General features: G+C 29.1%; 3 protein-coding genes across 3 annotated transcripts; 2 read left to right on the top strand and 1 right to left on the bottom strand.

Moving 5' to 3' along the window:
• Positions 1-966: 966 nt before the first annotated feature.
• Positions 967-4500, top strand: Tim9a (translocase of inner membrane 9). Its single transcript, XM_088231482.1, has 3 exons — positions 967-1740; positions 1912-2007; positions 3355-4500. The coding sequence occupies exons 1-3, from the start codon at positions 1687-1689 to the stop codon at positions 3481-3483; spliced, it is 279 nt and encodes a 92-aa protein (XP_088087608.1). The 5' UTR covers positions 967-1686; the 3' UTR covers positions 3484-4500.
• Positions 3354-13282, bottom strand: LOC148278397 (pleckstrin homology domain-containing family A member 3-like). Its single transcript, XM_088231479.1, has 5 exons — positions 13124-13282; positions 12929-13045; positions 12694-12837; positions 11812-11936; positions 3354-10168 (listed from the first exon to the last, which is right to left on the bottom strand). Exons 1-5 carry the CDS (start codon positions 13161-13163, stop codon positions 10001-10003), a joined length of 594 nt encoding a protein of 197 aa, XP_088087605.1. The 5' UTR covers positions 13164-13282; the 3' UTR covers positions 3354-10000.
• A 111-nt stretch (positions 13283-13393) lies between these two features.
• Positions 13394-17303, top strand: cold (coiled). Its single transcript, XM_088231481.1, has 3 exons — positions 13394-13607; positions 13707-14005; positions 16061-17303. Exons 1-3 carry the CDS (start codon positions 13550-13552, stop codon positions 16133-16135), a joined length of 432 nt encoding a protein of 143 aa, XP_088087607.1. The 5' UTR covers positions 13394-13549; the 3' UTR covers positions 16136-17303.
• Positions 17304-18377: the final 1074 nt, after the last annotated feature.

The raw sequence follows: 18377 nt of genomic DNA, 5'->3' as shown, positions 1-18377 counted from the left end.
TTATGTAATAAAAAATATCAAGGTATGTTGCGACTGGTGTTTAAATGAAATTCAAAATGAAAAGGAAGAAATAAGTTTTATTTATTAATTTATTTTGATAAAGAAATCTTATTGTGAACATCGGACATTGACAGTTTTTTATTGTACGCCTATAAATGTTGTCTATTGACTTTGAATTCATTTTAAATTCGTCAAAGTATCGTAATTTACTTAAATAGTTGCATATTTCTGAAATGCAATTAATTTCACAAATTCTTATTTCTTTTATAGTTTCTTTGACAATTCATTGTGAATGCCAACTATATTACTTAAACTTTTACAACCTAATTCAATTATTTCAACTCAAATAATAACGCTTTTGAAGTTGATATGATGAGCTATTTAAAACCTGTTTTTCTTCTTAGTTTTTTCTGGCTTTGCACTTCCCAACTGGGATGTTCTAGCTAGTGTGGAATTTCAGATTTGATTTATTTAAATATTTACACGTGTGTTCGTACTATATACAAGTTAGTCTGTAAGTACATATTCAATATTACATGCACTATACATATATAACTTGTATTCAACTTTATTTCAAGTACAACTACATATTTACATACATTTTTAAATACGTGTCTATTGGGTGGAGACAGGAGAATTAGAATATGAGTAGGGAACGGGACGTTGATATCGGAGAGGTTGGATAGGCACTCAGGATAACAATCATTTATGGGACATAAAAAAACATGATTTAGATATTCACTCTCAAGCTGACATTCGCACATGGCAGAGTTCGGGACATGGATTTTGAACAGGTGAGAACCATTACAATAGTGCTCAATGCGCATTCTGCATATGGAACGTGTCTCAAATTTGTTCAGAATCACTTTGGAAAACCAAGGAAAATATGTTTTCCCTTGGCTTTAGAGGCGGCTACCCATTATTCTTGCCATGTGCAAAGTTGTTTCTCCTTTGTCATAAGGAGATCACCTAGTGACATTTTTCTTCGAAAATTAACGAATATTCTATTAACTATCAGCCGTTATAATGTAGAGAAATAACGCGAGCACTGTTTGAAAATATGTGTTAATTTATTTAATCCACATAAACGCCCGGAGGGCTTATATGTATTTCAAAACGAAATAATGACACATAAAATACATAATAAGCCTTCCGAATTTATTTTGTTTTATTTCAATCTAGTTCCCTATTGCCGGATGTTCCTGTTTTTTCTCTAGAGGCGGAGGGACGAAAAACTTTCGTCCATCCATACGCATGATCGCGGAACTCGGTTTTCCGATATCCGAATTTCCTATTTTTATTTCATTTTTCTCAACAACGCCATCCCAAAAATCCCTATTTTGAATTTCCACGCTGAGATAAAGTGATCACTCACGAAAACGGCGCTATAAAAATTGACAAATGCTATTATTATTATTAATCGCTTAATATTTTAACACATTCTGACATAAAACAATATACCATAGACCCGTTCTGGCAAAGATCATTGCATAAATAAGAAGCGAATTGTCTAAATGTGACATTTGAGAACTATTTCTCATGCATGTCTCTATGTTATTAGTTATTACAATTTACAAATATTGAGGTTAGGTTTCGTGTGGTAACTCGGGTGACTGCGAAAGTATTGCGAAATAAACATTTTCATTAATTAAAACAACCTTCTAATTTGTTACATTAACTTCAAAAATGGCACAAACAACAGCATCTCCCGAAACAACGGAAGCTGACCAAATAAAATCGGTAATTATTTCATCAAAAAATATCAAATTTTATTTCATTATTCGGATTAATATAGTGTAACTCTAAGTTACTTATCCATGTTATTAAATTACCGTAAGTATACCGTACTAGAATAAATTATTCAAAATTATTAGTGAATATGGGATTGAAATTTTGATTCTTAATTTTCAGTTTAAAGAATTTGTTGTGTCTTACAATAAACTATCGGAACTGTGCTTCGTTGACTGTGTCCATGACTTCACATCGCGGATTGTGAAAAAATCTGAGGTAAGTAAAATTATTCACTAATGAATAATCATTTCCAATTTCTGTATTTATAGTAACCAGATCATAGAATTAAATATACAATTCTATGAATCGGATATTAAAAGTAACACCTTACTTAGAACCGTGGTTTTACCCAAATTAAGCTTAGAAATATTTGTTTTGACTCAAGGTTCGTAGGAAAACTTTTTGTTTTATTTATAATCAGTTTCTCACTAAACAGCCAAGTTTTCTTTTTAGATCTTCACAACCATTCAGATGTACAATGAATTTTTCTCAGTTATTATGCCATGTATCATTCGCTCTATTTCCAGACATCTCCGATCGCATTACAGCGTCCATCATCAAGGTTAATTTTATTTGCGTAAATACATATGTAACGTTAAGATGTTATGTACTTAGGATTTGTACCTGTCGCAGACATTGATATGTGCAGATTGTTGATTTGAAATATGCGTTATTTCAGTCTACGCTATTATGTGATTTTTTTGTTACTGGGTACCAGGATTTTAATCTCGTCCAGTCATCTCGGTTTACAATAGAAGATACGTAATATAATGAAAAAGATAAAGTAATTAACTAGATAAGCTAGTTTGTATACAAAAATATCAGAAATTTGCAAAAAACTATCATTTTTGTTACTTTTTAAATGCCTCAAAGTCGAGTTAGATAAATCAATTCGATCTCTAATATATTTCAATGGATTATGACATCTCAGTATACTGTTACCTACATCGAAAGTAATGCATTTGATAAAATCAGGAACATCAACAAAAAAAATATTCTACAAAAACACCAAATCTGAAATTATTTTTCTGTCATTAATTTTAGAATACTCCGTAAAAAAAATATAGTCAATATTTTCGCACTGTAAATGTAGTTTGTAATTTTCATTGTATTTTGTCAATTTCATCGCAATGCACAGCATAGTGAGATGCCCAAATCGAGAAATTGTAATCTAATTGACTCCACACCAATGAGCAACAAACAGTTTTGATTGATAATATCGATTTAAAATCTCCTACGAATCTCAAAAGAAATCCAAGCCTTTTCATACCCTTCTTTGATATATAATCTACATGAATAACAAAAGAAAGTATTTCATAAAATATAACTTCAAGGCCCTTTATACATTTGACAGAACCAAGCATAATGTTATTGAGTAAATATTATGTTAAGACTAGAGGTTTTTTTTAAAACATTTAAAGTGTTTTTTAAACTATTTCATTGAATTATTTGACATATGTTCACATTTAAGAAGAGGTTGTTCTATTTGCACCAATGTGAAAGATTATCAATAATCTAAGCACAACAACTGCATTATGTTTAACTTGTAAATATTTTTTTAAGGATACCTGTGCTTTAAACTGCATGGAAAAGTTTTTGAAGATGAATCAAAGAATATCACAAAGGTTCCAAGAATTCCAAATGATTTCTAATGAAAACGCTATGGCGATGGCACAGAAAATAGGTGGTTAGTAGATAATGATATTTTGATAGAAATATTCTTTACTTCAATGTTTAAAAATAAAAATAGTAGATAAACTATCAAAAAGAAATTATTTTATTTTTATGATCAATTTTAATGGTTAACATTGCCATCCTCTGTTTCTCAAATATTCGATCATAATAAAATCTTGTACCAATTGTTATCATGTTACTAATTACATTTACCCAGTCTCCTAGTTATATTGTAAATAAAAATATTTTAACAGAGGCAATCAAATCTTTTGAGATTTTTACGGAAATTGTAACCAGTCATCGTCTAATTTAGGCTGATCCAATATTGAAAAAGGTTTTTTTTTCTCTAAAAACTATTAAAATTATTTTCTGTCAGTCAAGTTTTTTTAAGTCACTAAGGCCCTGATTGCCCCAGAGCATTTCAGTGATAGGCCCTCGCAAACTTTTAATTGGCATATGATGTAACAGTGAATATCTGTTTCCAAGCTATATTATGTTAATTCCATGTAATTTTTAGCACACATGTAAGATTATTTTTGTGTGTATTGTTTTAAGGTTTAAAATAAATAAATAAAGAATATGCCGATACTTTGTAGTTTTTTTTAAATTCACATATCCGGTTAATTAAAATAAATAAATTCAATATCACAATAAGATTGCCCATAATATTGTAAACAATTTTCTATATAATGTTAACAAACGAGATTGTGAAAAAAAAACTTTATTTATTTTCAAATGTATCAAAAAGTACCGCAGGCTGCAAAAAAATATCCGGCTTGGACCAGCCTAATCTAATTTAAGTGATCACTTCAAACACAGTGTAACACTTACCTTTCTGCCTATCATTAATTATACATATTAGCTTATTTTATTATAGTAAAAGTAATCATGTGTCGGATAATATTATTTAGTGATTTTTTTTTCTCTGTTACTCCACCTTGATAAAAATTGTTAATATTGTTGAATTGTGTGATTTTATTTCAAGTTACCTGTTTTTAGGTTTGCCAGAAATAAAAGATTCTTAGTTGTTACAAGCATTTTTGTTTTATTTTTAATATTAAAAAGCCAATTTTAATTTGACTGATGAAAAAAGTGTTTTTAAAAAAAATCCCCTTGTCGTTTATTTCAATAATGCCTTCTTCATTAATATATTTATTAATGAACTAGAGCAGTGATAGATAACTTTTTAAGCTCGGCATGTCAGAATTCTTTTTAAAAAAACTGGCTTGACCTGGGGGCCGTGTCACATCTAGGAATAATAATTTTTACAGCCTTTGTAAATGGAAGAGTTTTGTTCATGAACTATTTCATTATTATTATTAAAAATCAAATATAAGTCATTATTTACATTAGTGACTTTTTTTGCTGAACTGCATTTGCTAAATCTTTAATTGAAGGTTGGTATTTTGTACATTTTAAATATAAGCGTTACAAACTTCATCAATCAGTTAGTGTCTTTTATTTGTTTTAATATTATTTACAAACGATGCAAACCACCCAAATATCTTGGCTTGTCACCTCTGACACGCATGGCACAGGTTACCCATCACCGCAATAAGGCAATGCATTCAATACCTTATTTAATAATCTGGTATTGACATTAACTTCGTTTAAATTATTCATCTTAATATTTTTTTATGAAAATTTAAATTATACTACACAGTTTCTTTCATCAAAAAATTTATAATAAATATGAAGGAGAGGTTAGTATGGTCACAATGGGCAATAAATTCTAGCACACTTTCCATTCAATTTGGCAATTTGAAATTTCATTCCATTATGCCCCTTCAATTCCAAAGTTCAAGTAAAACAGTGGGTTTATTATGTTTTTTAATATATCTATCGATAAACCCAAATTTATTTTCAAAAAACAAAACCAGCCAAATGTATCTTTCCTTGTGTAATCAAATACCAAGATAAGTTATTCATGAGAGCAAACCTGGGATATTTAAGTTAAAGATATACTTAAATGTATATAACTAAACTATAATTACTTTTCGGCTGACAAATTGTGCCTTTTAAAATTTAGACCAAACTTAGGAACATTGGTACTCGTCTAAAGATAATGTATATTAAAATTTGTTCTAATAACTTAATGCAGAACTGAACAGAAAAGGTATCGAAGAAAAGGCTAAAACATTTGTTTTCGTAATTCTTATGCCTTTAATAATTCATTTAAAAAAATGAATATTTCAGTTCAAACCTTTTTTTACAGAAATTCAGTACGGGTAACTTCAATCTACAAAATTTAATTTGTGTCATTTCAATACAAAAAACCTGCCTACCCCAGAACTCAAACTTGAGTTGTCAGTTACGTTATTTGTTTTAAAAATATTTAATAGGCGGGTAGTGGGTACATGTTATAAAAATAAATCCTTAAAAATTTATTTGTAGAAGATACAGGAATTTTATTTTATTTATTTTTTTAATAATTAAAAGCAAGCTTATTGGTGCATTAAGATTTTTTTAATGTATATCCAATCGGGGATTCATTTATGTAAATAAATAATATAAAATGTATTTACTGAACTAACAAACAAATATTTTTTGTAGTTTATGACTTACATTGAATAAATATGTGGATACTACATGTTATTGGTTATATTATTTCCACTACTATATATTTTATCAGCGTGTTAATACTGTAATAAAACACAACATATATATTCAACACCAAACTGCTATATCTTCTTTTAGCCTTGACTCAAATAAGTCATACATGAAATAGTCACAAAAAATATTTAATAATAATTCTGATAACACATTATCATGTACTACATAAAATAAACTATTAAAAAAGGGAAAGTGTGTTCCTATTTTAATGAAATAAACTATTACAAAAATACATTCTGAGAAAAATTATTTTATGTTTGAACTTTTAATAAGGATGTTTTAATTTTTTTCTTTTTTTCATTGGTATATATTTCAAAATTTTCAAAGATCAATTTTGAAAATAATTTTGCAGATTCTATCACATTTTTTTCAAACTGCAACTTAAGGTAATTAAACAATGTAAGTATATAAATGAGTAATCAATTTATTTTTTTTAAATATGTCTGCCTCAAGTACTACTATAAGAAAAGTAATAAAAACTAGTCGGAGAATATGTTTATGGTAATTGTGTAAAGAAAATCGTGGCACTTATTTCATCTTATTTTTCATCTGATAGCTACATAATCTAGTACTGTTCATAACAATTAATACTCATACTCGTATGTGCGTAACTGAGGTTGATTTTTTGTATTCAATAGAAAAGGGAACAATACAAAAACGAATTTGATCAAGGTGTGGTACAAAGGATTATAAAATTGTTTTATTTTATTAAATAAATAAACCATTTGGCCAAAACTGCTTAAAAAGAAAAATTAAATTAATAACTGAACATTTTCTTGGTATTCTATTACATCGATATACCCTACGAACATATTCCCTGACTGCAAATTGTTAATTGTTTTTATTTATGTGTTAATGATACATAATATAATTAATGTGCTAGCTTTGCAAATCCATTTCCACATGATGTATAACATAGCAACAAGTGAAATAAAATTTGAGATGTGATGGTATGAATTTTTTGTAGAATTATTCACACTGAAAAAAATATATATTCCCAATTTCATATTGGGATTGCTTTTGAAAACGTGTTTTAAATCTAGATTCAATGAGAATGTACACGCTGCTTTTAAGCTTCAAAAATACATAATTTGTAAGAAATTATCATGATATTATGATACTACACATAAACTTATAAAAAATGTATAATGAAATTATTTTTATATTAAATACTAAATGAAAATATGAAAACCAGAATACAATACACAAACTTACTTTACAGTACAAATGAAATATTTACGACCTTAATTTTATACATTTCAATTCGAATATAAAATTTTTAACTATATACTTACATTATAATAAATGGATACCCTTAATTTAAGGGTACATGTATTAAATTCAAAATTAAATTATTTTAACAGACCAAAAAAGTACATAACTGATAACATATTTATTATATTGATTTCAGGTCACAGCAATTGATTATTTTTTGGTATAAGGTAAATAAATTAGAAACTTTTAGATTTTTCAGTTGCTTCTTATTTTTACATATTGTATTGTATTTAATTGGAAAAAATATATTAAAAATAATTATACATATATTTTTACTGGGAATACTTGCAAAGAAATAATTTATTTTCTCAGTTTCTATCACAATTAGACCAGCTAAAAATAATAATATATGTATATTGAATCTTAAGCTAAAATACATACACAAACAATTTCATACTCATCTAATGGCATGCCAATTTTGATTTTACGTTTATGTACATTTTATTAAAATATATGTGCGATTGATTTTTTTTCCCCTTAAAGGTGAATAATTAGGTGAATTACAGCACAGAACACCCATGATCAAAATAAATCATGTTTGATTACTATAATCTTACCAGAAATCAACCCAGAGCCATGCGAGAAGCCAATGTCGCCGTATTCTCTTAGCCTTTACAGCATGGGTGTCACTTAACTTTTAAAAATATATGTTCATTCAAATAAATTAAATAATGTAAAAATAAAAAAACATTTATCAACGTATACATCAAAGAAATATTACCAGTTAACAAGTTTTTAAAATGCTTTTTTATGAATCTGTTGCGATATATAAAATAACCAGATTTTTGAGTATGAAAAATAACTAAAAAAAGCATGTATTTCATAGATACTTTAAAAAATCATACATATTATATAAAATATATCGACGGTAAAAAGGCTAAAAAACGGATGCAACCATAAAGTTAATTTGACATGAGAGTCAATGAGGAAGTTCAGCGGTTTTAAATTTTTTAATTATTTGTTAATATAGACTACCATAACTTTTTAAAAAATATTTTTATGTATCGTATTATCATCACTATGATTTTAAAAAGGTTTGCAATTTTTAAATTGCTCCGCCCGTGACGTCGCAAGTTCTCATCAGTGAGTTCTGTTGACATTTAAAAGTAGAGCCCTGTAGCGTAAAAATACACTAAACGTTGAAAAAATTACTACTGGAAACTGGAAATCTACAACACATGTCGATGCTGTAATTGATTGGTTGATTTACAAGAGCTTGTGACGTCGTTCAAAGTAGTTAATTTTCATTATTTTTTTTCATACAATTTTGAGAAACTTAACTTAACTTAACTTTCAAATCTACCGGGTGTAGGAAAACATTTTTATTTCCAATTTCCCATAGCGCTGAACTTCCTCATTGAAGATTTTTAAAACAAAAAATAAGCAAAACCTTTTTTATTTTGAATCAATTCCAAAACCGTATAGGTAAGACAGGTATTATGTAAAACTATTACAGCTATGTAGGATAAATACCAAAAACCGATTTTAATGTCAATCTAATTGTAATAATCTTAACAACAATTCGTAAAATAAGTGTATTTTTTAAATATAAATCCATTGATTTCATGAATATCGTACAAGAAGGTTTTTGATGTAAACACTAAAATTTGCGTCCAATATCCATGGGTGTCGGTTCACATGACACAGCTTCAAATTCTGAGATGTGGTATATATATAACTCAATTTCAGTTATAGTGGCGCATCAGTCCTTAGCCTTTTACCGTCAATATTCATAAATATTAACTACATATTTGAGTATTTTGAGATGTTTCCTAAATATTAATATACATACTTAATCAAGGTTTAATGATAATTTCTATATAATCCTATTACTAGCCTTTTTTCTAAAATATAAATCTATAATTTCGAGCAAATTAAAATTTACATAGAAAACTGCCAGTAATTAATTGAAAAAATTCATGTGTTAATCTCATAATTTGCTAGGATAACTTACAATCAAAGGGTGTTTCATACTGGATTGAACTGTATACCCGGTGACCAGTGATATTTTTTTCCCCGATATGTTAGTCATGTTTAGAGCTTCTAAAAAAATAACAAGAATCTTTGATAGAAATACTTTATTTTATAAAAAAATAATTTTAATGGTTAATGAGATTGTATCTAGATCTACTGCTGGTTATCAAATTACTAGAATTTAAAACGACAATTGTTAAATTGGCATTGAATTTAATTATGTTTCTACATTAATTGACTATTGGCAATTTACATTTTACTGAAACAATACTACAGTATGTATTTAAATAGTATGTAACACTTATTAATTTTTCTCAAAATAATTGAGACATACACATTCCACTGTTCAATAAAATAAAAAAACATTCCAAACAAACTTTCAACTAGTTGAAAGTATTAAATTAATTTAGTTAATACAATTAAAAAAAAAAAAATCACAATCGAAATCTTTTAAAGAATGTACCATGATCAGTAAATCAATCATTATTTTATAATTATTATTTTGATCACAACGTAATAATATATTATGTAATCAACCTAAAGTTATAAAATAAAATATATATTCTCTTATTAATTTCATGAAAAGTTAGGAGCATCAATGGCGCTTAAACAGTTTTCAAAATAAATCAAAATACATTATAAGGAACAGTGAAAAAAATTTTTACAAATATATTCACTTGATAAAATTATTTTGTGGTTTAGTACTAGGTGGAAGAGGTAGTGAATTTGGATCAAAGGTCTGTTCTACGGATGACCCGTTGGAAAGTTTCATACACTCTTCGAGAGTTTTAATAAAAGTATCACATGTTGCATTCAGCATTATTGCAGTGTCATCTAGTTTCTGTAACATGGGCAATATAATTAATGTAGAAAAATGGCTTATAGAGAATGTAGAGAATTAAAAAAAAAAACAATGTTTGAGTATGTCCAAATGCTTGCAGACTGGCTGGATTTCCTCCCTAGGGAGTTATTTATATTTAAATTTATTTCAACAGAGAGGAAAAACATTTTTGAGAAGGGAATATGGAAGTCTAGGCATTTACAGGGCTTATGACCTGTCATTGGCTGGTTTAAGTGGCCACTTTACACACTGTGTAACATTCACCATTCTGCCCATGTTTGAACATCCATATTTCCTCAATTCTTCCATCTGTTGACTTCTGTGAAGTAAAAGAGCTGAAACCTTTATCACATGGGCAGAATGGTGAATGTTACACAGGGTGTAAAGTGGCCACTTAAACCAGCCAATGACAGGTCTTATGTCCCTGTAAATGCCTAGACTTCCGTATTCCGTTCTTAATAATGATTACCCTCTCTGTTGAAATAAATTTACATAAAAAAAAAAACACTTATGAGTTCAAATGCATCACAAACCTAAAATAACACAGGCAATACAGATCCCACAAGGATCTATATTTACCTACACACGTTTTTTACCTTAAAATATGGCCGCTTTTGGGTTCCACCCAAAATACACTATAACTTTATTGAGTAGCGCCTAGAAAATCTACATACTCATTAAAATGTGGAAGAAAAATACTCTGCATATTATGGGATAAGTACTACCATAAGTATTACTTATAAACAATATGTTTTGTGCTTTATTTTACAGTATATATTTGAAATATTTTACAGTACAATTTAGATATACTGTAAAATAATTCATCAGATAGTTAGGTACGACTTTTCTAAAACTTTTCCCTTCAAATAAGAGATGGGCGTTTTGGTCATTTGATAAGAGTAGCAGTAACACTTAGCGTTTTAAAAATAAAGCTGTTTTGTGAAACGGTTAAAAAATAACAGTTTGGTGAAATGCTGGTTTTTCACTCCTAGCAATATTGTTTGATAATATCCTGACGGATTTTATAGCAAGCTGGGACAAGTTCATGGGCATAGACCGTTGCTGATTGTGCCACTATAAGCTGTGCTCATTGTATTCATCATGTAAATAATAAAATGAATAAATACAATTTTAAAAATTACTGTTGCAAAAGCTTTGTCAATTAAGAAACAGAAAGTTGCTAACTTTATGAAATGTCCTTGAGTTGATAATTGGACGCATTGAATTGATATTTTAAATTTACTGCGTTGCTTGGTGATTTTTTTAAACTCATTCACCGTGGTGCTCACATCCGTCTGTGATCGTCTATGACAATACTATGCTATGCTCACAGCATATGTAAGTAATTTATCATCAAAAAGGCATGTAGCGTATTCATCACGTATAATTTTAAATGTGGTGAAAGACAATTTTTATTTTGTTTATTTTTCAAACCGTTTTTATTTTTTAAAACTATTTTGGGAAAACAACTGTTTTAAAATAGCTGTTTAATTTCTTTTCCAACCTATACTTCAAATACTTTTCTTTTTCACATATTCAATGGAGTCAACATATCTATAAATAGAACGGTTGTGCTACCATTCTTAAAAAGTTCATCTTGTAGTTTAAATTGGTAACTGAGCAACGTAAAAACTATAACTTACCTCGATTTGTGGCCCTGTTTCATTGTTCGCTGCACTTTTTAAAGAGTGAATGTGCTGCATAAGTAAATCACAATAAAGTCTTAATTCAGATTTTTTGTACTTCAATGAATCTGGATTGTCATCATCTAACAAAAATTAAATATTTTATTATTTTAAACCTAAGTATCACTCACCATCATTCCCTTTCCGCACCTTATTGTGCATAGGGCACTGCATTGGTAGACCAAGCACATTGTATCTTGATCATTTTTTTGTTACATGAAGGTTAGATGATCAGTCTTACGCATCAGATACCAGTCCAGGGACTATGAAATATTCTAGTGTGAAAACACCCTTTTAAATAAATATTTCATATCAACCATGTCGGAAATCAAACCCGAGACCTCTTGCATGGAAGGCAAAAGCGCTGACCATTACACCACGATTCCGACGTGAAGTATCACTAAGCGTTTGTTTAATTATTATTAGGATCAAATAGTTTAGAAAATACTCTGCCTTATGGTGTAGTGGTTAGTCAGTTTAGCTACCACGCATATCTCAGGATCCATTCCCGACAAGGTTAAAGTTTAATATTCATTTCAAAGGTGTTTTTTTACATTATTATTTCATAATCATAATATTAATCATAGCCTCTTGACTGGCATCTTGCTTTCAAGACACATATTATAAATATGCTGCAAGTGATGTACCAATGCAGTGCCTTTTGCACCATTTTTGCACCATAAGGGTAAGAAAAAGGAATGGGATAAAGGCAGACAAAGTGCTTATATGTTCTACACAAAACTGATCTGTTTCTTATATAGTGCAAGCAAGCGAGTTCATAAATAATATTGTAAAAATTTACTAAAAAATATATAAAAATAAGGAAACATGAAAACTCACTATTTGGTTTAGGATTAATACATGCTTTAGCCGTTCCTAAAGCTACCAGCCACTGCTGCCGTTCTTGGGATGTTGCTGCCCTGAGATACATGTGTTGTTCCCCAGGAATCACTAAATCCATCCGTGTTGGATCCAGTGCATTAGCTATAATTTAATACTATTGTTACACCATGTAAACAATAGCAGATAACATAAATAAATAACAGATAAACTTGGACTTTATAACACAACATACCATTTATTTCACATGCTGTAACCTTAACGGAACCTTTACATCCTTGGTTTACGGTGTCCTGCGATTTATAGTACGATAATATTCCATTTTCCAAAACAAACCATCTGGTTTGCCAAGCTGTGAAAATAATCGTATTTATTGTTATAAAATACATGAGTAAATAGAACATAATTCAAATAAATTATTAAAACGTACAGCTCCAATAATTTGTCCATTTCCACAAAACACCTTCCATAGTTAGAACTTTAACATATGTTACGGAAAACTATGTATATATATAAATACAAAAAAAAGACAATATTGTGATCGTAAACGTGAATACAAGATGACGTTCAGATGACGTTTATAATATTACCGGTGCTGCCATAACAAATGAAAAATTATTTCCCTAGTTTACGCAAGATTGTCTATGACACTATTATTTTTATAATACAATACCCTTTATAATGTGAAGGAGCTTCAAGTTTTGTGCAAGGCGGACTCTAATTGGATGAAAATAATTTATAAACAATCTGTCATACGGGGCGTGGTGTTTCGTGTTGTGAGTTGGGCAAATTGGCGGTTATGATGTTTTCATTTTAGGTTTCTTAAATTAAATTTAGAATTGTAACATTTTTGAGAATGGATTCTTCAAAGTTATTGATTATATACTTTCTATGCACATCATTGTTTGCCATTTGTGAGTAATATTTCTTTGCATTTTATTTATAAATAATAATGTTTAGTACCAATCGAATAGTGTGCTTTCTTACGTTGTGTAATGTTTGATTATTTTCAGGTAATGCACTAGAATGCTATGTCTGCACCCACCAAGAAGACAATGTCGAGAAATGTTTAAATACCATTAAGACGTGTGAGCAAGGAGAAGATGTTTGTTTATCGGAAATTAAATGGGGCAGTACCCCGTACTGGTCCCAGGGAGCCTTAAAACAATATTATATTTCGAAACGATGCGCCACCAAAGACCAGTGTGTGAAAACACGACAAAGAAATATGCAATATTGTACTCATATTTGGTACGAAGATTGGGCATGTTCTGAATGCTGTCAAGGGGATCGCTGTAATTTTTATATCATTGTGAGTGTCCTATTTCCATTTATATCTTTACATCGTGTATTCTAACACTACTAAAACTAAACTATAGAACCAACACTGCCTTCTTTTCGCCCATACCAAGACTTAACAGTGACATAAAATGTCAGTTCGGTGTATGTTTCTATAGCGAAGTTCCTATAGCGCGTGAATACAAAAAACCAATCATAGACCTCGCATGCTCTATTCTCATGCACGTACGCCGATTATACTGACTTCTGATAAGGTAGTTTCCAAGTATTTGTTGAATTAAATCATAACAAAGCCGTCACATCATCTCTTAATTTTATTGTACTGTCAACTAATGAAACGGATAGTAGTTTAGCCAGGTACCGGATATTTGGCGAGCCCCTAAGCCGGATATAGAATTTCTCTCTTAGCTAAAAACAAATGTTTTAATGAGCATAAAATACAAAGGGGTTAAAATATTTACATGATAATTTTTATAATCAGTTATCGAATAATGAGTTGCATATAAATATTAGAAAACCAGACTGTGGTCTTGTGGCTAATGTTGCGGACTCAGATCAGAGGTCCGACGTTTGCACCTCTATCTACCTCAACTTGGTTCCCATTTTCTAATAGTGAGTTATTTACAACTCGTTGAAAATGGCCCCCAAAATTAAAATATTTAGGTGAATTATAAAAACGCAAATATTTATTTTAAAAACATCATATATATAATGGTTTCAGGTAATTACACCCCTTGCTCTTTATTTTTGCTATAGTCAAATTAGGTTGGATACCAGATAATTACCGGATATCCATAAATGTGAGTGAGGAAGTTCAGTGCTTTTTTTTATTTGTTATTAGACTATTAAACTAAGCCAAAATTAAAAAAAAAAAAAAATTGTTGTTTTTATCATTGCTATGATTTTTTCAAGTTTTGTATTTTTTAAATTACTTCACATGTGACGTCTCAAGTTATCTTCCCCTTCTTCTCAATGAGTTCTGCTTATTCGTCAGTTGACTTACCGTAAACCGGAAATCTATTACAACTCTCTTATTATTGGTTAATGAGGAACTTCAGCCCTACGAGAAATTGTTTAGCAAAGTTTCTTGAAAATCAACAAAAAAAATAATAGTAAATATTTTGATAAAAACACACTACTTTGAACTACATCACTGGTTCTGTTGCTGTGAAGGATATCCAGTTAGCTTACCATAAATGAACATATCGGAAGAACTGACAGAAGAACCTTTGAAATCACACGCGGAGTTATTTCAGAAATACAAAACTTTAAAAAATCATAGTGCAGATAATGCGATATATAAAAATATTTATTTTTTTTGGCTTAGTTTAATAGTCTATTAACAAATTAAAAAAGACACTGAATTTCCGCATTCTGAAGAACTAGTGACGTCCTGAAAATAGTTCATTTTTATTAAAATTATTTTTTTCATGCATTTTTAAGAAACTTTGCTGTACTATTTAATGCTCTAAATTTACTGCGCTTAAGAATTTAATTTTTATATCCAATTTCCCATAGGGCTGAACTTCCTCATTGTTTTTTGATAAACGGGAGTGTACGCAGATGATTTCATTTTTTCTTTTCTCTACGGGGCCTATTACGCTATCAATATGGTTTGTCCAATTAGTATGTCAGAAATACTTTAGAAACTCGATATTGAATTTGAGGCTTCGAACCATATATCTTGCAGATGTCAGTATGCGGTTTAAATTTGTAGAGGATATTCGTGTTTTACATCATCATCATCATTCCGTGTCCGCTCCCTAGTTGGAAAATAATAAAACTAAATAAGAAAACTAAGTTTCTGTTGGCCATAAACAACTGTATAAGAAAATGGAAAATAAGTTGTGAGCGAGATTCGATCCTCAGACCTCCCGATCCGGAGTCTGCAACACTTCTGCAGAATCACAACCTGTTCCTAACGTCTTTATATTGCTCCCATGTTCCTATATATCTATTTTTAATAAATTAATATAGCTGAAGTTTATTAATGCAGGTGATATTATTTCAAATTACTTTGCCTCCTTTTTTTACTTTCTCAAATACAGATTTTTTTTTTTTGTTACAGAGTGGCAGTAACAAGATAGCCAGCAGCATTGTAATTCCAACATTATTACTTTTCCTCGTTGGAAGATTTTTATAAAGTGATAAAACATATTGTCTTACTCCGTCCATTGTTAATGTTTTATCAAACCTTGACCGTACCTTAATTTTTGTAATGATTCAACTTGATTTTAAGAGATGTTAGGATTTACAAATATTTTTACCTATTTGTACCATTTTTTTAATTTTTATACGTAATAAGTATATATATATATAAATTTACAATTATACCTAAAAACAGATCTATGAACTGTGTAAATGAATCTCAGAATCATTATTTGATTATGAAATATGAACCTTTTATGTATATTAAATATATTGTGTATGTTTATTGTAATGAAATAATTTCAACAAATTTTACAAATTTAGCACAGTGTATTTAGATTGGTTTTTATTATTACAATGATTTTAAATTATCTGATAATTATAAAGCACCGCAAGCAAATGAAATTTTAAATTTATTACATTGTGTCACATGTTTAAATATAAAAATTAAGGTATTACTCCAAATAGAATTAATTTAATCTGATAAAACTTAGGGTTATTGTTTACTCAATGGCTTAACTTTATTTACATTTTGATGAATTTGTTTTAATGTATTGAAATACCTACATGTTTTTCTTATATTTCCGCAGTTGCATTTTCAAAATAGTCAATAAAGATTGACAAATCAGATTTTAAATAATGAATAAAATTTGCTGGCCTAAATGATTCCAGTTTTGATTATTATAAAAATCAACTATTAATAGACGTAAATATTATTGACTGATTTTCAAAAAAATATTATTTTGCCAAGTACAATTATATTTTTGTCCATTTTTTTTATGAAATTATTATTGCACTTTTTTGTGTATGTAATATTAATTAAACAACATTCCATTTAATGTAAGCTCCCATATGTCCGCGTCGCACGTATCGGACAGATCATATCAAACTGATTTTAGAATTTATTCTTTATATGGTTAGTCATACAAGTGCGGTCCGTCCGATATGAATTAGTGGACGCACTTGTATAACTAAGTATTTTAAAATCTGTTTTATACGATCCGTCCGATGCGGACATGTGGCATGACACCTTTGCTCTACCGTCTTGTATTGTGCCTTCATAAAAAAATATTTAGATTAGATCTGTAAATCGGTTTATTTAATGTATAATTTAATGATAATAGAATTGTCAAAAAGATAATAAACTTTTTTTACAAAGAAAACTCTCTTTCGTTTCACATGAAGGAAAATATGTATTTTATTTCAGGATGTATCAGGTTGTTGCACCTCAAATGTCGGATTTTGTGTGCTAAATAAAAGTCCATAACTTTTAAGTAAAAATTATTTTAACATATTACAACAGAGATGAAGAACATTTAAGAGAAGGTAATATAGAAGTCTAGGCATCTACAGGGCTTATGACCTGTCAATGGCTATGACTAGACTTCTATGTAAGCCCTGTAGATGCCTAGACTTCTATATTACCTTCTATTAAATGTTCTTCATATCTGTTGTAATATGTTAATATAAACAGCTCCCCGGGGAGTTGAATCCAGTCCCTGTCTACAAAAATTTGGACAAACTCAAAATATTGTTAAAAAATATTTATTCCGAAAAGTAATCACCATTTACATAAACAGTATTCTGCTAACGCTCTGGGAGCTCAGTTTTTTACATCGGAGATGAAGAGCATTTTCAATAAGGGAATTTGGAAATCTAGGCATTTATTTATCCCTGTCTTTCACCATTTTGCCTTGTTTCGAACATCCATATTTCTTCCATTCTTCTATCTGTTGGTTTGATCAAATTTATTTATACAACTTTTTATAAACTCCCTGGGAGTTAGGATACAGTACTTGTCTACAAATGTCTGGACAGGTACATACTTGGAAAATTATTGTTTTTTTTTTATCCAAATCATTTATAAAATCGAAATACCTATCACGTATATCAAATTTAATTTTAAATAATTCAATTGTATACAATTTTTAAAAATATATCGTTTTAAAATAATAAAATCAATCAGCACTGTATTTATGAATCATTTAATTATTTATTTGTTCATCACAGTAATAATAATTTTAAAAAATATTTTTCAGGTTCTAAAATATGAAATTATAATTCCGAATCTTTTTTTACCAGACACGTGTATTTATATAATACATTAATGCAAATAACTATCTTTACTTCACAAATATCAACAATCGGAAGGATTGAAGAAATATGAATGTTTTTTATTTTATTTTCATTTGAATATTTATTTATTAACCGTTACGTATTATTACATTCATTCTACA

This window comes from Micrasema longulum, unplaced genomic scaffold, assembly GCF_059751315.1.
Source record: "Micrasema longulum isolate JH-2025_06_02 unplaced genomic scaffold, ASM5975131v1 h1tg000887l, whole genome shotgun sequence".
Lineage (NCBI taxonomy): Eukaryota > Metazoa > Arthropoda > Insecta > Trichoptera > Brachycentridae > Micrasema > Micrasema longulum.
This window is presented reverse-complemented; position numbering and strand designations above follow the sequence as displayed.

What these genes read in the sequence shown, in the direction of transcription:
- Tim9a (XM_088231482.1), top strand. Translation starts at nt 1,687, where the DNA reads ATGGCACAAACAACAGCATCTCCCGAAACAACGGAAGCTGACCAAATA. An exon ending in AAGCTGACCAAATAAAATCG is followed by an intron (nt 1,741 to 1,911) that starts GTAATTATTTCA and finishes CTTAATTTTCAG; the next exon opens with TTTAAAGAATTTGTTGTGTC. An exon ending in GGATTGTGAAAAAATCTGAG is followed by an intron (nt 2,008 to 3,354) that starts GTAAGTAAAATT and finishes TATTTTTTTAAG; the next exon opens with GATACCTGTGCTTTAAACTG.
- LOC148278397 (XM_088231479.1), bottom strand. Translation starts at nt 13,163, where the DNA reads ATGGAAGGTGTTTTGTGGAAATGGACAAATTATTGGAGCT. An exon ending in TATTAATCCTAAACCAAATA is followed by an intron (nt 11,937 to 12,693) that starts GTGAGTTTTCAT and finishes AATTTTTGTTAG; the next exon opens with ATGATGACAATCCAGATTCA. An exon ending in AAACAGGGCCACAAATCGAG is followed by an intron (nt 10,169 to 11,811) that starts GTAAGTTATAGT and finishes CCCATGTTACAG; the next exon opens with AAACTAGATGACACTGCAAT.
- cold (XM_088231481.1), top strand. Translation starts at nt 13,550, where the DNA reads ATGGATTCTTCAAAGTTATTGATTATATACTTTCTATGCACATCATTG. An exon ending in CACATCATTGTTTGCCATTT is followed by an intron (nt 13,608 to 13,706) that starts GTGAGTAATATT and finishes GATTATTTTCAG; the next exon opens with GTAATGCACTAGAATGCTAT. An exon ending in GCTGTAATTTTTATATCATT is followed by an intron (nt 14,006 to 16,060) that starts GTGAGTGTCCTA and finishes TTTTTGTTACAG; the next exon opens with AGTGGCAGTAACAAGATAGC.